The following is a 24,195-nucleotide window of genomic DNA, read 5'->3' on the forward strand; positions in this document are numbered from 1 at the left end:
GGCAATACTGCAACCAGTAGAGTGCCTGGCATATTGCAGATTATGCCTGTCTATGACACTTTGTACAGTCACTGAGCTTGCTATGTCAACTGCAACTAATTGAATTTATGTAATCGCAGCGCTTAAAAATTTTGGACATCTTCATAGATGTGAATGCTGAAGTTCCTCAATATTTAACCACCAAATTAAATGGCCTGATTATCAATACATGTCAGTGAGTTGTGGATACTTTGCACCTCTGAAAATCAGGGTCACTTCTTTAAATACATAAACATGGATTTGTTTGAAAACTGGCCTGTTGATTCAGGTGCTGTAGGTTTAGCTGGTCACTTCTCAGCCTGTTAAACACATGCAGTGAGTTGGGTTTTGCTGCTGTATTTTTGATTATCCCAAAATCATATTTGCTCTTATGTAACCTTTCATATAAGGCTTTATTCCATACAATCCTGTGCTGACTAATGCTGCCCATCAAAAAAGAATGGTAATTGATTTGACAGATATATCTGTTTCACTCTGAGTGAGGTAAAAATAGCTGAAAAGTTTTTATAAGCTTCTGGGAAGAAGCTTTCCCTGAAATTTTGTTACACGGACAGAACTCTAGGAAACTATCTGATCATTAGACGTTTCCTTGTAGGCTTGAATGGGGAAAGGAAGAGGCTGTTGGCCAAAAGGCACAATGTTCATGTTTCTCTACAAGAAAATAATTCCTATACTGTAACAGATCATCTGCCGGAAAGATTGCACTTACAGCCAGATGGCTTTGGCTGTACTGTTCAGTACATAAGAATGACCATACTGTGTTAGACCAACGGTCCATCAAGCCCAGTATCCTGTCTTCCTACAGCGGCTGGTGCCAGATGACTCAGAGGGAATGAACAGAACAGGGCAATTTATTGAGTGATCCATCCCCTGTCATCCAGTCCCATTTTTTTGGAGGTTTAGGGGGACACAGAGCATGGGGTTGTGTCCCTGACATCTTAACCACTGATGGACCTATTAGCCATCTTCTATGAACTTATCTAATTCTTTTTTTAACCCAGTTATACTTTTGGCCTTCACAACTTCCCCTGGCAATGAGTTGCACATGTTGACTATGCGTTGTGTGAAGAAGTAATTCCTTACGTTTTGTTTTAAACCTGCTGCCTATTAAGTTCATTTGGTGACCCCTAGTTCTTGTGTTATGTGAAGGAGTAAATAAAACTTCTTTATTCATTTCTCCACAACATGATTTTATAGACCTCTATCATATCCCCCCTCCCGTTTAGTCTTCCGTTCGCTACAATAGGATTTTAACAAAGAAAATAAGGTTGGAAAATAATGAAGATGAGCTTTCAGAAGTACATATTTTAGAGGTCTGTACTACAACCATAAAAGGTAAACTGTTTTAGAGCAATCTTCCCCCCCCCCCTTTTTTAAACAAAACACCTTAATCTTGTAATCTAAATCATTTTGAAATTTGACTTGTAAAGCTGACTGGATAGCAAGTATTCAAGAGGAACTTAATCTTACCTTATTGCCTGTACACATGATAGTCAATGTAATGTTTCAGACTTTATAAAAAGGCATAATCAAAATAATTTTTTTGTCAGACTCTTCCTCCACTTCCTGATGTGTGCATTAACTGTTGTAGAATACTTAAATGCCTTAATCCAGAGTATTAGGGCTTTGCCATTTCCACAGATTGTGGGACAAAACTGACATTTGTATATTCTAGGGCTGTCAAATGATTAAAAAGATTATTCGCGCGATTCAAAAGATAATAGAATACCATTTATGCAAATATTTTTGGATGTTTTCTACATTTTCAAATATATTGATTTCAATTACAACACAATACCAATGCTCACTTTTTATTTATTTTTGATTACAAGTATTTGCACTGTAAAAACAACAACAAAAGAAATGTGAATTTTCAATTCACCTAATACAGGTACTGTAGTGCAATCTCTTTATCATGAAAGTTGAACTTATAAAGGTAGAATTATGTACAAAAAACTGGATTAAAAAATAAAACAATGTAAAATTTTAGAGCCTGCAAGTCCACTCAGTCCTACTTCTTGTTCAGCCAATCACTCAGAAAAACAAGTTTGTTCACATTTGCAGGAGATAATGCTACCCGCTTCTTGTTTACAATGTCACCTGAAAGTGAGATCAGGCGTTCTCGTGGGCCTGTCGTTACCAGCATTGCAAGATATTTACATGCCAGATTTGCTAAAGATTCATATGTCCCTTGATGCTTCAACCACCATTCCAGAGGACATTCTTCCATACTGATGACGGTTTCTGCTCGATAACAATCCAAAGCAGTGCAGACTGACGCATGTTCATTTTCATTATCTGAGTCAGATACCACCAGCAGAAGGTTGATTTTCTTTTTTGGTGGTTTGGGTTCTGTAGTTTCCGCATTGGAGTGTTGCTCTTTTAAGACTTCTGAAAGCATGCTCCACACCTCGTCCCTCTCAGATTTTGGAAGGCACTTCAGATTCTTAAACCTTGGGTTGAGTGCTGTAGCTATTTTTAGAAATCGTACATTGGTACCTTCTTTGTGTTTTGTCAAATCTGCAGTGAAAGAGTTCTTAAAACGAACAACATGTGCTGGATCATCATCTGAGACTACTATAACATGAAATATATGGCAGAATGTAGGTAAAACAGAGCAGGGGACATAAAATTCTCCCCCAAGGAGTTCAGTCACAAATTTAATTAACAAATTATTTTTTTAATGAGCATCATCAGCATGGAAGGATGTCCTCTGGAATGGTGGCCGAAGCAGGAAGGTGCATACGAATGTTAAGCATATCTGGCGTGTAAAATACCTTGCAATGCCAGCTACAAAAGTGCCATGTAAATGCCTGTTCTCACTTTTTGGTGACATTGTAAATAAGAAGAGGGCAGCATTATCTCATGTAAATGTAAACAAACTTGTTTGTCTTCGCGATTGGCTCAACAAGAAGTAGGACTCAGTGGACTTTGTTTTGTTTTTGAGTGCGATTATTTAACAAAAAAAATCTACGTTTGTAAGTTGCACTTTCACGACAAAGAGATTGCACTACAGTACTTGTATGAGATGAATTGAAATACACTATTTCTTTTGTCAGTCATTTTTACAGTGCAAATATTTGTAATAAAAATAATGTACACTTTGATTTCAATTACAACATGGAATACAGTATATATGAAAATGTAGAAAAACATCAAAATATTTATTTAATAAATTTCAATTGGTATTCTATTGTTTAACAGTATGATTTCACGATTAATTTTTTTGAGTTAATCGTGAGAGTTAACTGCAATTAATCGACAGCCCTAGTATATTTGGTTACCGGTGTTCTGGTGCCAATGTTTTGTAGAGACATCTGATCAGTGTTTGCTTGCTTTGCAGCTTAGTTCAAAAGTATTGTACGCCACTTTGGGTTGTTTTAAGTCTGAATGTATTAATAGATTTTTTTACAGTCAGAGTGTCTATCAGAATATCTAGTCAAGCTACCCAATAACTTTTGTATTGTGTAATAAGCACTTGCATAGATTCTCCCATCTAATGGATCAAAAGAACCTTAAACATAAATAATGAAACCTGACAGGGTAAAACTAGAACTCTTGAAACAACATTTAGCACATGTTGTAGTACTTGAATGGTACTGTGTGGTACTAGAATGCTAGTGTGTGGCCATACAGAGATATACAATGCCTGTGCTGCATTTCAAAGAGTCTTGGTTTTCAAATATGTTTTTTCTTAATTGTTTACTAGGTGACAAGGCTCTGGATGGTTACAGTAAGAAAAAGTATGTCTGCAAGCTACTTTTCATCTTCCTCCTGGGGCATGATATTGACTTTGGCCACATGGAGGCTGTAAACCTACTGAGTTCTAACAGATACACAGAGAAACAAATTGTGAGTAATTTATCAACCGTGAAGAAGGAAATAATTATGAAATGTCATACTGCCTAGTTGCCTATCCTGTCCTGCCTCACTATATAACTAGCGGCTTAAATATTTTTTTTTTCTTGCCTTCTTTTTGCATGGTCTTAGCTTGGTTCTAGCTGGGATTGCGGAGTAACTTTTAGCTGTACATATGAGTCCTTTACTTTATTGAATAAGTAACTTTGATGGATTTTCTTGCCTTTTTAACCTCTAAAATAAATGTTGCACTAACTGCAACAGAAGACTAGTCATGTTACATTTTTAATGGACCTTATCAAGAAACACACATTCCATTAGACAAGGTACTTTCTTTAAGTAGAACATTAGACATTTTAGACTCAGAGGAAAACTAGCGTTTACTAGGTGCGTGTGAAGTGATGGTGTGTGACTAGTACTGAGCAGAGCTTGGGTCTTTGAGGAGCAAAATATATGATTTGGGTGGAACGTACATGTGATTTTCCCCCTCCCCTCTCCCCCCCCCCCCCGAAGACATTGCTATCATACTCTGCAACTCTGGACCTCTTTATTCTATTATTGGACTGAAATTCCAGGGACTTATTTACACAGAACGCTTGGGAGAGCTGTAAGGACAAGTATTGCTGGAGGGGAACTGCATGAGTGCATAGAATACCTTACAATATTAGCAAATGACATAAAATTAGTTTTAGCTGACTTGATTGATCAGAAATATTACTTTTTCTTGTCCCTTTTCTGAACCACAGGGATATCTTTTCATCTCCGTGCTAGTGAACTCCAACAGTGAGCTGATCCGCTTGATAAACAATGCAATCAAGAATGACCTGGCCAGCCGCAACCCCACCTTCATGGGACTAGCTTTGCATTGTATAGCCAATGTGGGTAGTCGGGAAATGGCAGAAGCATTTGCTGGAGAAATTCCAAAAATACTTGTAGCTGGGTATGTATTGTATTGTATTTGAAACAACTGCACAACAATAGGTAGTACTAGTGGTTCTCAGCATGAAGTTAGGGGTCGAAAGCCATATTTACGCACCTAAGTGCCAATTGCCGTCATTAGGAACTGAAGGTAAGTGCTCAACACACCTGAAAATCGGGTTGCTTGCTTAAGTGACTAAACATAGATATCGAAACTTAACTTTTTGCACACAAGTTAAAATATTTTTGGCCTAATTACCTCTTGGCTAATAACCCAAATTGCATTTTTGCAGAGTCCAGTTCATTACCCACATATCTATGAATTTTTTTTTTAAATATCTACGTTTTGTCCCAGAAGTGTGATCCAAAATATTTTGCCTGGGAAAACAAAAGCTGTTTCCTTTTTCCTGTTCAGATAAATTCTAATAAAATGGGCAGCGAATGAATCTGAAAACACCATACTTCAACTACAGATTTCCTTATTAGAAATGTACTCCATTGGAAGCTCATTATTGCTGTCTATGATTTCATTAGGAAGGTGAAATTTTTTTTTTCCACCCTATATTCGAGCTTCCTCCAAAATCCACATTTCCTTTCTAGGTGTACATAGGAATAGGCAAGGTTTTATATCCACAGGAAATCATTTGAGTGACTGTTTTCTTTTAAATTGCCACTAATCTTTTTTCCCTGTTTTGCCCAGCAAGTCCGTGGCCCAAACAAAAGTTTTGCAACTATTATCTGACTGGAATTCACTCCAGTAACTGTGTAATAAGAAATTATGATCATAGGACTAGGCCTATGTCCATGAAAATTCTCAGGACTTAAGAAATGAAAACCTCCAGGTAGTAATTCAGTTCAATTCTGCTTTCTATATTAGTATTAAGTACTCTTAGTTTGTGTGGATCCTTCTCATACACTTTTTGAAATACTAACTAGATTTTTGGTTGCTTCATTCACCTCTCATCATTATAATTGAATGTATCGCATACTAAAAAGATAATGGGGTTGTAAAGTCAAGCCCTCCAGATAGTGCCAGATGTACTTGCTTGTGCAAGATTAATTCTGGCTTTGTTCATCCTGTGCACTGAATATGCCTAGGATCCTGTGGAAAAAATTGCATATGATCATATAATTAGAAATTGCATCACAATGCACATGCAACCTTAATTGTGCACATGCAATTGTAAATCTAACATTTTCTAATTTAAGAGCTTGACTTTGCCACTTACAAAGAATCTTTGGAAGAATGGTTTTTATGCAACTTCCTCAGTGTATTTTTTTTTAATTTTATTTTAATTTCTACCTATTTTCACTGTGTGCAACTAACAATACCCTATCATGTATCTTCATCATCCTCTCATAGGCGGTCCTAGAGCTTCTGCCTCATGTGTTGGCACCCAAAGGAGGATGGCACACTAAGTCATGTATTGGATTTGAAGGGAGCAGGCTCTGCAAGACTCTCTTCTTCCCCTTCCTCTCCCTGGTCACTTCCACGAATGCTCTGGCATTTTCCAGTTGCTCCTAGTACAGTGTTGTGGTGATATTGTTGCTGTAGCAACAGCAGCAATAGGCCTGGCTTGTTAGAATAATCATAGTCCGTTACTTTGACTTTCCTAATGTACACAAGCAACAGAAGGTAAATAAATGGTGATTGAACATTGCAGAGCTCAGCCAAGCCTGAACAGAATTTCATGAGAAAGCAAAAGACAGTTTAGCCCTCAGGGTTTTGTCCTTGCTGGATTTCAAAAGTTATTCAGACTTTAGTGTTAAATACTCTAAATTTAGGATTCGCTACCAGTTCCCCATACAATAAAGGGCTGCATTTAATTTTGTCTTAAGTCATGTGGCTGAAAGGAAAACGTTTAGTTCCATAAAGTGGTACCAAGCAGGATACCGCTACAGAAATCAAGTAATGCCCTAGAAATTTAAATGTATTAGCTTGTTCATGAATCACGTTTCCTAAAGATTGTGAGTTATTCTTAATGGACAAGGCAAATTAAGTATATGGAGTTTGATGGTGCTCTCCAGACAGCATCTTTTGGTATCTCTTCTCTGGGAAATAAAGGTCATACAATATTTGTAAACCATTTTTCAACTACAAACATTTACCTTGACATCCTGGTTTCACTCTCATCCCTTCCCTAATTTCAAATATATACTGTCTGAAGATCATTGGTATTGCTTTACTCTGACTTGTCACATCCCTAACACTAGTGTACTTCCAGCTATAGAGTGAAGAAAAATCTCCTGTGTACTGTTCCTTTAGGAGACAAGGGAGTGTTGTGGCTCACTATTGCTTTTATGTTGCCAAATAGTTTTAGCAAAGCATACAGAAGAAGTTACACCAGTTAGTGTAACCAGCCAAATTTTTAAACCACTTATCAAAGTACTTAATAACAAATGTAAAGTAGTTGAAAGTAATTTAAATAATTAACTAAGGGATCTAATACTTTTAATAAAAAAAAAATACTAAAACACTTGTGGTGGTTTCCATTCTTGTTTACTTCTGGATAATAGTGTTTAGTGGCCTGCGAAAAGCATGACCAGATACTGGTCCACTGTGTAGTACCAAAACTCTTAATTTGGGCTGAAAAGAGATGTTATCTTGCAGAGACACCATGGATAGTGTGAAGCAGAGTGCTGCCTTGTGCTTGCTGCGTTTGTACAGAACTTCTCCTGACTTCGTTCCCATGGGAGATTGGACATCCAGGGTGGTGCATCTTCTGAATGACCAGCATTTGGTAAGCTTATGATAGCATTATTTCTTCTGGGATCAGACCATTCAGTGGTCTAGCCCAGTCACTGTAGGGGAAATCATAGTTTCTGTTAATACAGTATGTTAAATGAAGGAAACTATTTAAATTGCTGTGAGACTAATTCATATCCGCAATTTACATTTTTGCATCACTGAGTGTTTTTTTTTAAAAATAAAACACAGGTTGAATTGCATTTCTCCTAAAGGGAGAAATAAAGATACCCCATAGCCTCTCTTTTAATCAGTTATTGGTTATACTAATTCCTGAGAGTCACGTCTAGAATTAGAGAGACCAGGTGGGTACAGTAATATCATTTATTGGACCAGCTGCTGTTGGTGAAAGAGACATGCTTTTGAGCTACACGGAGCTCTTCTTACTCTGGGAAAGGTACTTAATGTCTAGAATTAGTCAGTATTTAGACCTACATCAGTAAGGGGTTGGCATTCCCATGTCTTCTACTGTACGCCTGGTTTTAAAAAAAACTCGTGTCCCATATAAGTGTGTGTGCACGTGCGCATGTTTCACAAACACCTAAAAGCTCCCCTTGTGAGGACTGTGGTATAAATTAAGCGCCGATTACTATCAATATAGAAAAATGACAGGACCCTGAAATCGCAGCATTGTCATCCTGGGTGTGGATGTGATTGCATATTGCTGTTCAGTAATTTCAAAACAGCAGTTAGCAGTGCATATAGGGGTACTTAAGCTACACTGAAACTTCATAATCAAACCATCTGAAGTTCCCATTTCATGATAAGTGAAACATAATAGACAAGATGTTTGCAGCTAGCCTGCTGTCACAATTGGGGTAGGTATCCTTTCTTCCATGCTCCTCTTGCAAAAGCAAGATTGCTCCTTCCTAGCTGTTTGCTTTCTTCCATTGCATAATTTGTTTTTACTGAACCTTACTTGGAATGTATATTTGTTTTAGAATTCAGAATTAGACTGAAATACTGCTTTTCTGATCTTTGATAGGGCTACTCTTAATAAAAATGTGGAGCACCATCAATGCAAGCAAGGCATAGTGTAGCATACCACTGAAAACACAGCAAATGTGTCATGCAGTAACAAACATAAATAGTAGTCATTTCAGATTTTGGCCAAAAGGGAGGGTTACCAATTCTGGGGCCGTGTAGTGGAGAAATTGTGGATAAGAGGGAGTATCCAAGAAGTCTCACTACCTTTCCTTTTTCTACTGGGAAAAAAATTGACAAAAGCCAGCTAGCTTATTTTAAGGTATCACTTACAACTGTAGATTAATGTAAACTGGATTTTGGGTTTTAGGCTTAATAGTATACACTAAAGAAGATGATACTAAACTTAAGGATAAATTTGGGTGTCTGGTACATAACAAATGGCCGTCTTTCATTTGAAGCTTTTAAACAATTTCAGATGTAAAATATTTGATATTTGAACAAAAACGTTAGTAATTCTGTTTTCCTCCAGGGTGTGGTTACTGCTGCTACCAGTCTTATCACTACTTTGGCACAGAAGAACCCAGAAGAGTTTAAAACTTCAGTATCTTTGGCTGTCTCTAGGCTAAGCAGAGTAAGTCTCTTATTAAACAGTTGTAGTAAAATGTAACCAGGGCTGTTTAACTTTCTAGATCAGATTCACTTGGACTGAATTAACAGACTTGGGTTATAGTCTGCTCTGAAACAGACTTGCTGTATTGCATCTGCAAGTGATTTCAATCTCTGTTGAATATTAATGTTTGCAAAGTACTCATATAGCCCTTCTTACGTTAATATTTTATTGGTCTGTTGCTGATGAACTGACCATCCATTAACATTTCCTCTTGTCGCCTATGTCCTTAAAGATGAAGAAATCCACTGGTGCATAATTTAACTGTAAGCAGTGACATATTTTATTTTACTATTTACTACCATTTATTTCCCCTTAATGTCCAGCCAACTTCACATTGGGAAACCATTCTATTACATCGTGTTTAGACACATCAGACATTTGAGCCAGTTAAGTACTCACTCCTCTAAAAGAATTGCCAGGAATTCTGTGTCTCCAAAGTGGCAGATTTCAGATCTCCATTTGTGCAGTCTTTCAATGGACTTCCCAATATTGCTGGCTAATTTATTTACTCATTGTTTCAGGTTTGTTCTCTTCTCAAATGTTAATACCCGTCTCCAACATATAAGAGGGGCAATTGTTTATTGAGCTTCATGGCTTCGGAGCTCTGGCTTTGCACAGGAGGTTCAGTCCATGGTAGAGAATTTGGCCTTTGAAGGGCCAGACTTAATTCCAAAACAGATGATGCTTTCATTTGCTGAAGGATTCACTGGCCACATTTCATTTCATTGGGTCTAAACCCCAACCTCTAGAAAGAAACACTTCAAGTATGCTTACATCTGCAGAACAGCCTAGGGGGCGAGCTAAGTGGCTAGTTCACTTCCAATCACAAGTGGGAGATCAAAGACTCACTCAAATAAGACGGTTTAGATTACGGCTTCCATTGCATGGACCTGTTTGTGATATACAACAGTACACAAGTGTCAGGTCTTCTGTTCTAGAGAGATTTATCATCCCAAGCTTTCTTTCGGTTGCTTTTCTAAGCTGGTGGTCAAGGACCCAGTATATACAAACCCACCTATTTTGTGTTTATTCCTGAGGGTCTTACACAAGATCAGGCAGTACTGTGAAAAGATATTAATAGTACCAGTGTAGCAGAGACAATTTTGGTTCACTGAGATACACAATCTGTCTGCCACCTAAGATCATTGCCTCTGATTCCAGACCTTGTGTTACCAAACAAAAGGTCAATTTTGCACCAGATCTGAATTCCCTCTGTTTCCCAGCCTTGCTGTCGGATGGCGAATGAACCTAGAGAAATCTTGTTCTACATAGGTTCAAAATATTTTGAACAACAGTAGAAAAGATTCTACAGTACAAACTTTTGTGGCAAAATGGATGAGATTTTCACCTTGGTTTTAGAGGTCGTGAACTCCACAAGGCACTTCTGTATCTGATTATTGAGGGCTTCTGATTTTTTGGTTTTAATCGATGAACACTGATAAAACACCACAAATGCAAAAAAAGAAAAAGAAAGAAATTGGTGTTTATCCAGTAATCACCAGAAAAATACAAAAAATGTTTACTTGTATCTGTGGTTTTGTCTACACAGAGCAGGAATGTGGACTTCTAAAGTGTCTAATGTGTTGTGCATTCATTAGTCTGTGTAGACCCTGCTGGTGTGCACTAAAGGTTATCTAGTACATTTTAACATAATTCTGTTTTAAATAGTACTACTTTAAAGTAGACTAGGGAACATTTCAAGGATTACTCTATATACGAAGAGAGAGCCCTGAAATACCTGAATTTTGAATAACTAAAAAAACCTCAAAATTGCCAAAAATCACTCTCCCAAAATGAAATTAATAAATCCTGAGAAAGAGAAGCCCTGCTGATTTTTTTTTTTTTTTTTTTTGCAGTATCAATCTGAAGCATATGAATCTATCCAGGGTTCACTTTGCCACTATCCACCATCCGCTGGTGGATGGGTGCGGGATTTTTTTTTTTTTTTTCTCACTCATCTGTTTGTTTTTGAACAAACACTTCTCAGTCTTTATTAAATTGGGTTTCTTTAGTCCTATAAAACTAAATATAAGACATTTCTAATTGGCGGAGTTATTGATTACTGATATTGATACAACTGATATTCTTCAGTGTCTTATTTAGGTATATTGTATTATTTGCACATTAATCCTTATTAGGTGATTTGTTCAGCCTATTAAAAATGAAACTTATACTTTGCCTATATATACTACTAAAATTTGTTATGTCTAACTGTAAGTTCATTTACACATTGTATTGGTACTTAAAATGAATAGTGAACATTTTCATAATGTCAGATCATCTTATGAACTCCTGTCATTCAGATGCTGATTATTTGTGTTTTTACAGATTGTGACATCTGCATCAACCGATCTCCAGGATTATACCTATTATTTTGTCCCTGCTCCTTGGTTGTCTGTAAAGCTTTTGAGGTTGTTACAGTGCTATCCACCTCCAGGTAATGGGGTAAAGGATCGTGTTAGTTGCCAACACTGTTCCATGCAATGTAGGGAGTCTTCTAATTCCACCCTTATGCTCATAGAGTTCTTCTGTAAATTTAGTGCTGACACCAACAATATTCTTCTCAATTGGGGAATAACTTCATCTGAAGGCAAGGATGGGTATTTAATCAATAGTGTTGAGCAAAATGAAGTTGTCCAACAATTTGTCTTGTTTCCTCCAGAAGATGCTGCGGTACGTGGTCGTCTCACAGAATGCCTGGAAACTATCCTTAACAAAGCTCAGGAGCCCCCAAAATCTAAGAAAGTGCAACACTCAAATGCTAAGAATGCTGTGCTATTTGAGGCAATAAGCTTAATTATACACCATGACAGGTGAGTCTACTACTTGTAGAGCAATGCTTAAGGCTACCATGCTTGACATTGTCCTTAACATTAATTTACCTTCTAATAAAATTCAGTTTCATTTTCTATTACCATCTCCTGAAAATTACTAGCTTTAACCTGCTATTTTATGATAACTGTCTCAGTTTAGATTTTAAAGAGTACAGTTGAACCCAGGTCACTTGAAAGAATATACACAAAGGACACATGAAATATATAAAATCATATTCATTGAGCAAGAGTATAGCTTTCTCCTCATGTAAATGTGTACGTGTAGGGGTATCTTGTAAACTTGAAAAAATAAAAAACAAAATTATTTTTGCAGTCCACTCAGTTTGATGTTAGACTTATGCTTAAGCTGACTGCACACAGATATTGCATGCTCACTTGCTTGAGAACGGTTTTGACTTCAAAATGGGCCATCATTTTAGCTTTTGCTTCTTGTTCGCATTTGAACAATGTATAACCGTAACTCTGCTGAAAAACACTATTCAGTTTGTACAAGCTGAGTCTGTATTATCCATAGTGGAAGCAAAGTCTTATATTCACCTTTTTAGCTGTCTTTGCTGCTGCAAAAATGCTAAAATTCCAAGCAACTGCAGCAGGTCTACTATTTCTGAGTCCTAGTATAGATGAAAATCCATTCTAATAACACTTAATTGCAAGAATGAATATATGGAGTCTTCACTGTATATGCTATATATTTAATTTCTTCAGTCAATTTCAGGTACTTAATTTGTACTTAATTTAAAAACTGAATAACTGCTTGGGGGCCAACAAGGCTTCAGACAATCTGGGCTGGGCTGTATCTTGGATAAACTTCTTTATTTGGCAATAAAACTACATTGTTTCTGCTTTAATACCAAGATGTATCTATCAGGGTTATGCTTTGATGGTGGCCTGAGCAGCCCTGTGTAGCCTCCTGGGATCCTGTGTTCCATATTTACTCACCATCACAATAAAATACAGGTTTGATATTTTTTTAATGTGGAAATTGCACAGGATGTATCCATGAAGGAGGAAAACTGTTTTTAATCATCTGGTAGTGAATGGGAGGAGGAATGTATCTGTGTGAGCCCTGCATTCATCTACATAATGCAGGGAATTACGTGCCTTAGTTGGGGGCAGCTGGACATACTTCGATTGGAACAATACTTGTGGCTATGGAATATTGCACCAGAGAATTGATTGTTTTGATGTTTGAGAAATAGCCCCTGAATTGGTGGATCTGGGCCCTGTTTCTAGTCTTAACCCGCTTCTATAATCTAGAGAGAGGCTATGAATGTTTACAATATCTGAAAACTTAATTATCTCCTGCAGTACATAGATGTGCACTATCTCTGTAGGGACACTTAAGTAGTTTCAGTTTAATTCTTATTCCTTTATAATAAAGCCAATTCTGATGTGTGCTACTCTTGTGGAGTAATTACCTAGTGTTCTTATAATATTTTTCTAATTTGTTGCTTTTTACCCTTTCACTTTCTCTCCTGTTCTGTGCAGCGAGCCAAACCTGCTAGTCCGTGCCTGTAACCAACTAGGTCAGTTCTTGCAGCACCGGGAGACTAATCTGCGTTATCTAGCACTGGAAAGCATGTGCACGCTTGCCAGCTCTGAATTTTCCCATGAAGCCGTGAAAACTCATATAGAAACAGTTATCAATGCATTGAAGGTAAATATCAAGCGTTTAAAAATTCTGGCATATGTTCTGCATCAGTTTTGAATCTGTTGCTCTTGTGCTAAGCTCATCAGTGTTCTTACTTCTCAGAGTAGTCGTGTCATGAGTTTTCTTACTTAAGCCACATGATAATAACATTCAGATGTCAGGAGACAAGACTTGAAAAGGAAGGAAGCAGTAATCTGTACTGTACATTCTTGCAGGTTTTTATCAGTGGACGGATGTTTGAACTGCAGTTGTGCCTAGAGTACTGGGGTTTGAGGCACAATTGCAATTCAGACATCCACTGATTAAAAACCCGCTAATGAATTTAACACACGGGCAACAGATTCAAAACACAGTACAGAATTGGTTTTTATCATATATCTTGATTTCTTCAGTGTTTTTCTCCAGTAGCACCTCTGAAGTATATTAATAATTTCCTTCTAGATTCATAAGGTGGGCTACATGCCCTAGTTTGTCACAGCAAGTACCCTTAATGCATTTAACTGCAACTTCCATTAATGCTGAATGTCTGATTTAAAACCTCCAGATAGCTAGTTAATTTCCCTCTTGTTCTGACAACTTGACAATCTTAGTAATGCTTATTAATGTCCCATAAGGTGGCAAATGCTTAGTTCTGTACAAAAAGGTAATAGGCCATAAGGGTTAAATGGGCCAGTACTATCTCTGCATTACTTGGTAGTGTACTGGTTTGATATGTCATTTTATACTAAGTGCCTTTCCTGTTCTCCAGGCACTTCTACAAATTTTAAAATATACAGTAGAAAAACAAAGTGCACTAACTGTGAAATAACTTTTACACAATAACTCTTGCCCAAAATAAATAAATAGGCCTCAGCTAATCCCTTCCCTAAACGCATGATGGAGGTGGGGATAAAGCAAGCAGCTTGTTTTACTGGAAATACAGTGTACTCCTAGGTTCTTGGTTGCAGAATGAACTTGCATAGTACCTCTACGTAGGAATAACACAGATAACTGTGGCAATTGTTACAGTCAATCCTTAACAGTAATTCAGTGTTCAGTATGGAAGCTGCATCTCTTCAGTAAATTACATAAATTGCAGATGGGAACTGAAGTAATTTTGGATTCTCTTGCCTGTCACATGATTTTCCATAGAACTTCTACTTTGAGTGAACATTATGGCTTCTCTTACAGACCGAAAGGGATGTGAGTGTAAGACAAAGAGCAGTAGATCTCCTGTATGCCATGTGTGACCGAAGCAATGCCCAGCAGATTGTTGCCGAAATGCTAAATTACTTGGAGACTGCTGATTATTCCATTAGAGAAGAAATTGTGAGTTATTTGTGCCCCCTTTGCCAATCTCAATTAGCCTGTGTTGGAAAACACAACATGCTGTTGGATGTTGTGCAATCGCTCTCTATTAAAGATATTTTCAAGGTAGCAAAAATTTAAAAAATGTGATCTGAAAGGTGGTTGTAGTCTAATAATTTAGACTTTTTATTGTTAGAATTGTGTGTTGTCCTTGGGAGGAGTGTGATATTAAAAATGAAACTTTATTCTCAAATTCTGGATGGCGCAGAACTACGTACTGTACTGTCAAATTTCCTTCAGTGGCCTCAAGAGTTGTATTTGTTAGATTAGTGTTAAATTGTACAATGTACAGCAGAACTCTAGTTTGTTTAAAAACTTAGTGTGATTAAATCAAAGTGCTAATTTGTATAGTATGTATGTAATACTCTAATTGTTGCAAAACCTAGAACTGTCTTTCAATCCCGAGTACTTCTTGGAAATCAATACTTTATATGAGGTGAGAGTTAAAGTGGAGAAGAAGTGCTCAGGTATATTTTCTTGGCACCCTAACCATGCTGGGAAGATTTGAGTGAAGATTAGTAATTGAAATGTCTATTCTTTGGTACTTGATGTAGTATTCAATATTGGCCCCCAGAACCCACTCAACAGCTATAACCCTTTAAGGCTTTACCCAGGGTATGAGCGTGTCTTATATGCCGGTAATCTGGGAATATTTTTTCCTCTGTACAACTGCAACAAATGGAGTTCTCTGATCAAGAGTCCTTAATTGGCTGGTTTAAATTGATCAAAGATCTCACTTCTTGTACTGTCCTATTCTGTCAGCAACCTGGATTAATTTATTAATTATACAGCTCAAGGATACCATAGTCTGCTTTAACTTGTTTACTCTTCTCTCAAGAAATGCTGTTATAGATACCTCATCTAGATTGGGGTATATCAAGCTGTCTCCAGGCTGCTGTGCGTATAACAAATGCGCTCTGACTTTCAGATACACAGGTCTTAAATGGTTTAAATCTTATTAACTATATTTTTCTACATTGTTTGGCCTGCCTTTACTAAGGGCCCAAGTGTATATTCAGGCAAAACTGACACTAACATCAATAAGGGTTTTATTTGAGCAAGGATTTCTGGAACCCTATCATTAGATACTGTGTTTTCTACATTCCTCCTTGATTCAACACTTATTTCAGTGAACAGCGCTTCACAGTAACTTCTTGGCTTGGATCATGCCTTTTAGCTAAGGATACCCATTCATTATAGATTTCTTTAGATTTACTTCAGTTTTTTGTTTTGCTCAGGTGCTGAAGGTTGCAATTCTAGCTGAGAAGTATGCAGTGGATTATACCTGGTATGTGGATACAATCTTGAATTTGATTCGTATTGCCGGGGACTACGTCAGTGAAGAGGTGTGGTACAGAGTTATTCAGATTGTGATTAACAGGGATGATGTGCAAGGATATGCAGCAAAGACAGTCTTTGAGGTAAGAATGACAGTTTTTATAGTTCCAAGATAGAAAGACCCTATGTTTCTGTATGGAAGTGCAAACTGCACACAATATTATCTAATTAAAAACCATATTCTCATTAGCCATTCCCATGATATGTTGATGGCAATTAAATAGCAGGGTTTGAAAGAGAAGAATGACTTCAGTTGCGCACTGCTGAACCTTTTGTGTCTTGAATCAGTGGATAGTGTTGCCAGAGACCAAAGTCAGTGGGAAACCTCTATTTCTGATTTGGTTTTCCCCTGGTTTTCATAGGTAATGCCACAAGACCTGGAGGATTTGTTACTTCGAAAGCTTCTATTTTCAAAGTGGGTTTTACAAATACCTTTCTGGTGATATTGATAGTCCATGCTCTTTAATCAAAGTACATAGTACTTCTGAAGGTATTTTATAAAGGTTATATCGAGTAAAAGTGAGACTTTAGCAAGTTTAAAACAAACAGCTGATTTCCTCCATTATATTCGATCAGGGGCGGGCAAACATTTTTTGGCCTGAGGGCTGCATCGGGTTTCAGAAATTGTATGGAGGGCCAGTTAGCGGAGGCTGTGCCTCCCCAAACAGCCAGGCGTGGCCCGGCCCCTGCCCCCTCCCACCCCCCCCCCCCCCCCCCCCGTTCCCTGACCACCTCTGCAACCCCCCCCCCCGACCGCCCCCCGCTGCCCCATCCAACCCCTCCTCTCATTCCTGAATGCCCCCCCTCACCCCCCGGGACCCCTGCCCCTGACTGCCCCCTGCCGCCCCATCCAACCCCCCCCTCTCCTTCCTGCCCCCCAGGACCCCTTCCCCCATTCAACCCCCCTGTTTCCTGTCCTCTGACCGCCACGCCCCCTGACCATCACCCCAAACTCCCCTGCCCTTTATCCAACCCCCTCCCACTCCCTGCCCCCTTACCACACTGCCAGGAGCACCGGTGGCTGGTGGCGCTACAGCCGTGCCGCCCAGCTGGAGCCAGCCACACACCACGGAGCACCAGGTCAGGCCGGGCTCTGCCCAGCTGCCCAGAGCATTGCGCCAGCGACGTGGCACGCTGAGGCTGCGGGGGAGGGAGGAACAGCAGGGGAGGGGCCAGGGGCTAGCCTCCCGGGCCAAGAGCTCAGGGGCCAGGCAGGAGGGTCCCGCAGGCCGGATGTGGCCTGCGGGCCGTAGTTTGCCCACCTCTGTATTAGATGGTATCAACTTCTTATCCCTTTTTTACATACAGTCAGATCACCCATACAGAAATGTGTTTGAATTGCTTTTTTGGTTTTCAAAAACGTTGTGTTCATTGTTGTACCTCACCTATTCCATTCTATGATAGTGGAGTAAGGGACACAGCATTAGGGTGCTGCCTGCTTGGAAGCAAGGCGACAGTCATGAACTTGCACCCCAGATTACATATGCCGCAGACAGATGTCTCGCAGCTTTCTTTGCCTCCTCAGCTTAGAAGCATAGAGTCTTCACATTCTTTCCTGCTGTCTTCCTCCTGCGTCTCCTTCTATTCTTGCTGTCCTGTCGGGGCTCCATGAAATTATGGAAAAAATAAACAAAGACAGAAATGAAGTCTGAGGCAGCTTCCAGCATGGGGGCTGAGCACCACCCCTTCGTGCAGACTGTTGTATCAGATACTGTAACTCTCACCTCCTGGTGAGTGTTGAGATGAGATGCTGAAATGGCAGTTATGATTTCACTGGCTCTGTAGTGACTCAGTTGCTACTGGATTTTAAACCTGATGAGCTTAGTGGTTACTCCCCACTCCCAGTGGACATTGCGTGAGATTCCAGACTTGTTATTTCTGGGACCTGTGGCTTTGGCAACCACCTTTTGGCTTTGGCTTGCCTCACGCTTAGTCTCAGATCTGGAAGATCTTCATCACTTGCTGTGACACCAGGGATGCTGCTGCCTTGTCTCGTTAACTCCAGTATGCTGGGACTTCATAGTTGAATTTCAAGAACAATCTCAAAGACCCTTAATGCATTCAGTGATACCTTAATGGGATATGACTCTCATCCTGCAGGTTCTGATGGGTGTCCTGTTTGAGTTCTGCCTTATTGCTGTGACCTTGTCCAAATGAGGTAGTTGAACTTTCCCATTTCTTCTTGCCCACCTTTCTTTCTAGAAAGATGGATTTTCAGCATCCTTGGGGATTCATTCCAAAGAGGAATACTGGTTTCCCCCTTCACAAACTAGTATATTCACCCTTATCCCTATGACACAATGCTGCTCTTGTTTGGATATTGAGCATGTTCTCGAGTTCAGAAGAAGCTGAGCAACTATTTCAAGGCTGTAACAAGGGAAAGGTTACAGATGAATTTAATATTTTTAGGTGGGTCTGAGGTCGCACGTAAGCTGGTATGCCTCATCCTGAGTTTTAGAGGCCATTTAGCTAGGGAAGCCTTCATTCACAGATGAGAACTTTCACAATTTTTTAGCTCCTTCTTCCCAGTAGGTAGCACCATAGAACACTATCCTATAATTCACTGTTGTAGGATGGGAGAACAGGAAACTAACAATTACCAGTCAGTAACTTTTCCTTGCCCCATTGCTATTTCTTTTGTATGTACTGCTTACATATGCATATTCCACTTTCTACTCATAGGAGATAATGTGACCTGGCAGCTCTTTGCAAGCCCGTGCAAGTGTTTTGTGGTTCACTCTTGAGGACCTTTTCCCTAAAAGTTGCAGAGTAATGTAGCATCACTATAGTGATATTGTCTAAAGTAGAAGAATACAGTCTTTCTTTTGGTCATTGATCCTTGATTAAATTCTTTGTCCAATGGTTTTGACTGAATGGTCTTTTACAGGCCCTTCAGGCACCAGCATGCCATGAAAATCTGGTAAAAGTAGGTGGCTACATCCTGGGAGAATTTGGAAATCTAATAGCTGGTGACCCAAGATCTAGGTAAGAACACCTTCTAAAACAGACCACTTATAGTATTTTAAGATTCCATGATAAACAATTATAGTGAATTCTCCTGGCTCTCTCAAATATTACGGCCACATACAGCTGAGTGTTGAACTGTTATTATTAATTAATGCTTATGTATTATGATATCAGGAAAACTGAACAAACTGTATTTTTTTCCCTTAAGTCCTCTGATTCAATTCAACTTGCTGCACTCCAAGTTTCATCTGTGTAGTGTCCCCACCCGTGCACTGCTTCTGTCTACCTACATCAAGTTTGTGAACCTATTTCCAGAAATCAAAACTACCATTCAAGATGTACTGCGCAGTGATAGTCAGCTGAAGAATGCTGATGTTGAACTACAGCAGAGAGCCGTTGAATACCTGAGGCTCAGTACCATTGCTAGTACTGATATCTTGGTAGGTACATAGAGTTAAATATGGAAAAGTCTTTGCAAGTGGTTGATTATCAAATACAATTCTAGGTCCTCGGTCTGGGCAGGATTCTACTTAAATGTTTTAGTGGATGTTGCTTAGTAAATGGACTTCCCAGAACTTTGTTAAGATGAAGTTAAGGTTGCCCAGCACTGTCTTATGCCATTCTAGACGATCGCGTTCTGCTACATTCCAAACTTCTGAAAATCAAAAAATGAACAGATAAGGTATAATGCAAATATAAATTTCTGAAATAGAATAGAGTTAAGATGCATGCCACTCTGACAACCCAGCTTTAACTCTGCTCCTTGGATCTGGCAGGAGTCATTGGAATGGTTTGCTAAGAGTGGAGCTATAGTAGGTAGACTTGAAGGGGCTATGCTAAAGTGTCATTGTGTTATGTTCCACTGATGTGAAGTGCAGCATTTATCTGCATGTACTCCAGCAGTGTTCATTGTTAGGTGTAGCTGTTTTGAATAGTGGAGGGATTAATTGGAGCAGGTTGACAGAGCTGCTACATTAAGATGAAGAAAGCTGCATATGCATCTTGAGGAGTTAAGTATGACTCTTCTCAGATTTGAGATCTTTAGGTTGTGTCACTAATGATGCACAGAAGTTTTGTCATGGGGATTGTCAGCAGTCTGGTGACATACAAGTCTCCAGTACAAAGTGAGATGTAAGTGAAGGCAATGTCTGTGATGTCCTCATGACAAAGGTGAAGGAGTGGTAACATTTAGCAAGTCTGGGGCGATTTGTGGGGAGTGACCTCTGTATGAGTGCAGGCGAGGTGTAGGTAGCTCTTGTTTTGCTATGGCTTGATCTAAACCAGAGTTTTGCCTCAGCAAAGAGAAGGTGTTAAACTTTGTCTTGGAGTGCTTATGATCTGTTCCCAGACTGTTGGGTAACATCTCTAAGGGTAAAGTGGTGGTATGTGTTGAGGCATTACTCAGAGTTAATGTTGGTTTATAGGGGTGGTGTATACCTTAACTCTGTGTGTTTCTTAATTTTCAGAATGGCCCAAGGCAGCGCCAGGCAACCTTAATGCTGTGTCAAAGTTTTTAGGCAGATAAATTCCTTCCCCCCCCCCCTTTTGTTTCTGCTCTGTCAACATTTTTGAGCTCCTAAAGAGCAACAGTTAGAGGCATGGAATTTCGCTGAAGGATTATAGTAAAAATATTTTCGGAAACTCAATTTTTCATCAAAGTGCTAGACATTGAACTGGGTTTAGAAATCAGTGTTTGGATGATTCCTTACATTAAGGGGTGGTCTACACTGAAAAGTTACATCAGCATAGCTACCTCTCTCAGGGGTGTGAAAAACCCACATCCTGAGAGATGCAATTAAGCCAGCCTAACCCCTGGTGTAGACAGTGCTAGGTCAATAGATGAATTCTTCTGTTACCTAGCGACTGCCTCTTGGGGAGGTGGATTACCTGCAGAAGTAGTTCTCAAACTGGGGGCATGGAATGTATTCTTTGGGGGTATGGGGTGCTAAACCACTAAGCCTTCAGAAAGAAGCGACTGGAGAGCGGTGGCTGCTGGCCGGGCACGCAGCTCTGAAGGCAACGCCACTGCCAGCAGCAGCACAAAAGTAAAGGTGGCAATGCCATAGCATGCCACCCTTTTCTGTGCTGCGGCTGGCAATGGCGCTGCCTTCACAACTGGGCGCCTGGCCAGCAGTCACCACTCTCCACTCTGCCTTCAGAGCTGGGCAGCCATATATGTACTTGTGTGGCGGGAGATGCTACAGGCACAAAGAAGGGGGGCGTGATCAAATAAGTTAGAGAACCACTGATCCTACAGCAATGGGAGAACCCCTCCCATTTCTGTAGTAAGTGTCTACACTGGAGCACTACAGTGGCGCAGCTGTGCCACTGCAGCATTTGAGTGTAGATGTGACCTAAGGGATTTTTGTGTTGGTGTGTGCTAGCCCCTCAATAGTTATGTCAGAGCACAGCCCTAATGGATGAAGGTTGTTAAAAGGGTAGAGCCCCTGCATTGCTTTGACACCCCTTGCACGTTCCACCTCACAACTCCAACCCCATCCCACCCCGTTATACTCCCTTGCTCTACACCAAAACAGTTAAGAATCTGAATGTTAGCGTGGCTGTGTATTAGGAAGCTGTTGAGCAAATATCCAGTGATGACTTGCCTTTGATCGCAGTGGATTGAGGAGCATAAATCATGATGATTACATTACTCCAAATGCTTACTGCACAGTCTTTATCTTCTATATCACTAGTGCTTATTTCATTGACTGCTTCTAAAGTAAAATCAGAATCGGCATGTGGATTTTGGAGCACTTTAAAATATTTTAAACCAGAACAAAACTTCAAAAAGGAGGCTCCATAAAAAGTTGTTCTTTGCCTGCAAACTTACGTAACACAGATTCTCCAAAAACTTCCACAAATTAGGACTTGAACTCACAGTGCATGAGTGCTGCTTAGATTCAGTATCCATAGCATGTCACCTTGAGCCACCCAATTACTGGGACAACAGACAGCCTGCAAACCCTCTAGTCTTGCTGCATGTGTGTATTTCACTGTTTTGTCAGTTTAGGTCAACTTGACCTGGAGCTCTAAACTTATTAACTCTCAATACTGCTACTCCAAAGGCACATGGGTGCTCTGAACTACTGAGTTAAATCCCAAGGGGTGATATCAGTTTGGGAAGCATCAAAACCAGGTGATTTTATAAATGTGATGGTTTTTTTTAAAGGGATTGCATCTCAGGAATCGCTTGTTCAAATGACCCTAAATTTGGATCACAAACCCTACTGTGCATCCCCATGAGGCTCAGCAAATAAATCAGTCGGCTTATGGCTTTAAAGCACTTAATTCTTTTAAACCGTAAGCAACTCTCAACCTTAACCTATAGCTCTGCTATAATGTGCTGCTGACTGTTGCATAGGTGGTGGATTTCTGTACTCTGCCACAAGAAGCAATGCTATAGTGGTGTATCCTTTGAAAGGTTGGGATGATGTTCTGTTTTCTTGCAAGTGTCTACCTGTCTGAAGACACGTGTGTTGTATTGAAAACTAATATTAGCTTATTTCATGGCAAGGCAACTGTGCTAGAAGAAATGCCTCCATTTCCAGAGAGGGAGTCATCCATTCTGGCTAAGCTGAAGAAGAAGAAAGGCCCTGGCACAGTTACTGACCTAGAAGAGATCAAAAAGGAGAGGAACTCTGATGTGAATGGAGGCACTGAATCCACCCCTGTTAATGCCAGTACTGTGGTATGTTTCTTTAAGTAATTATACCACTTGTGATAACCAATCTAATACCAGTTATTGTGATTTTCTAGGAGGGAAATGCAGAGATTCCTTACATTTTGCTTGTTCAGTGACTTGTTTTGTACATTCACTGTTTCTTAAATTTGAGGCTCCTGATGTTTGTATAAAGTAGCTGGAAAAGCTGTATTTTAATTCTAAAGGTGAGGGAAGTAGTGGGTAGAATTTGCAGAAGTTGAAGTCTGTGGGGGGCCAAATTAGACCCAAGACTGTGTGCTTTTGATAATCTGTGTATAGTTAAACATATTTTAACAGTTTCAAAGTAACATTTTGAAAAGAAAAGGTTGACATTTTCTCATTCGTGGGATAAATTTTGGACAAAGTGTGTTTGAATAATCAACTTCATTAACACTCTTAGAGGCTAATTATCTGTAATGTACTTCTGTGAAACATTTTAAGCTAGGTGTTCTAATTTTCTCTAGTACAGACTGACTTTTACCGGTTTATTTTTCTGTTTCAAAGCATTCAGGACACTGCTGGACTTTTTTGTACTTAATGTAATCTAACGTGGATGTACTTTAAACTGATTTAACCCTTACTTATATTCATTTATATAAAGTCATAACTTGAATTAAATTGGTGCACATTTTAAGTTTAAACAACATCAATCCTGGGCTTTTCCTGATCTGTATCTACCAATTATGCTGAATTGCAAGGTGGTTTTGTGATGGAGCGCTGTCTACTCGACTAACTAAGATGAGATTCATTATCTCTTTTGACTAAAAGCAAAACCAAAATTTGTAACTATTAGGATTAATTTTCTAAGCTTTTTAACAGTCTATTCTTAGTCTTGTAACACATTCTGTGCCCATCTTTTTAATCGCTTCTCCTTTTAGACTTAGTGAAGATACTATGCTTTCCCTATTGAACTCTCATAGTGAATGGTACAACTCCACTATATTTGAAAGTTAGTGATCCAAGTCTTCCATCCCAAGATGATGATGTCCTCCATTTTCTTCTGAATGGATATTAAGCCAACCTTCTTGCATACTGTTTCTTCCACCATGCAGTGTTTCATACTGAATTGTTAGGGAGGAGTGCATGGTAGGGAGAGGTTCCAAACAATATCTTTCTAATATACTAACTTCAGTTTATACCGCTCTACCCATAGAAGAGCTTCACTTATTTCTTATTGCATAGAAATATAGACTGAGG

At 39.3% G+C, this 24,195-nt stretch overlaps 1 protein-coding gene across 6 annotated transcripts in view; it reads left to right on the top strand.

The window, feature by feature from the left end:
* Positions 1–24,195, top strand: part of AP2A2 (adaptor related protein complex 2 subunit alpha 2) — a 98,745-nt gene that overhangs the window by 49,170 nt on the left and 25,380 nt on the right. For 4 of the 6 annotated variants that reach the window (XM_024216329.2, XM_024216346.2, XM_024216354.2 and 1 more), the window contains exons 3-14: positions 3,749–3,891; positions 4,644–4,837; positions 7,427–7,556; positions 9,018–9,119; positions 11,487–11,595; positions 11,821–11,971; positions 13,481–13,649; positions 14,814–14,951; positions 16,229–16,411; positions 19,216–19,313; positions 19,504–19,735; positions 22,813–22,986. In XM_024216329.2, coding sequence (XP_024072097.2) covers positions 3,749–3,891; positions 4,644–4,837; positions 7,427–7,556; positions 9,018–9,119; positions 11,487–11,595; positions 11,821–11,971; positions 13,481–13,649; positions 14,814–14,951; positions 16,229–16,411; positions 19,216–19,313; positions 19,504–19,735; positions 22,813–22,986 — 1,823 coding nt within the window. The remainder of the gene's footprint in view (positions 1–3,748; positions 3,892–4,643; positions 4,838–7,426; positions 7,557–9,017; positions 9,120–11,486; positions 11,596–11,820; positions 11,972–13,480; positions 13,650–14,813; positions 14,952–16,228; positions 16,412–19,215; positions 19,314–19,503; positions 19,736–22,812; positions 22,987–24,195) is intronic. The other 2 variants (XM_024216339.2, XM_024216371.2) reach the window with 1 other exon arrangement.

This window comes from Terrapene carolina, unplaced genomic scaffold (genome assembly GCF_002925995.2).
Source record: "Terrapene carolina triunguis isolate 2854851 unplaced genomic scaffold, T_m_triunguis-2.0 Scaffold171, whole genome shotgun sequence".
Lineage (NCBI taxonomy): Eukaryota > Metazoa > Chordata > Testudines > Emydidae > Terrapene > Terrapene triunguis.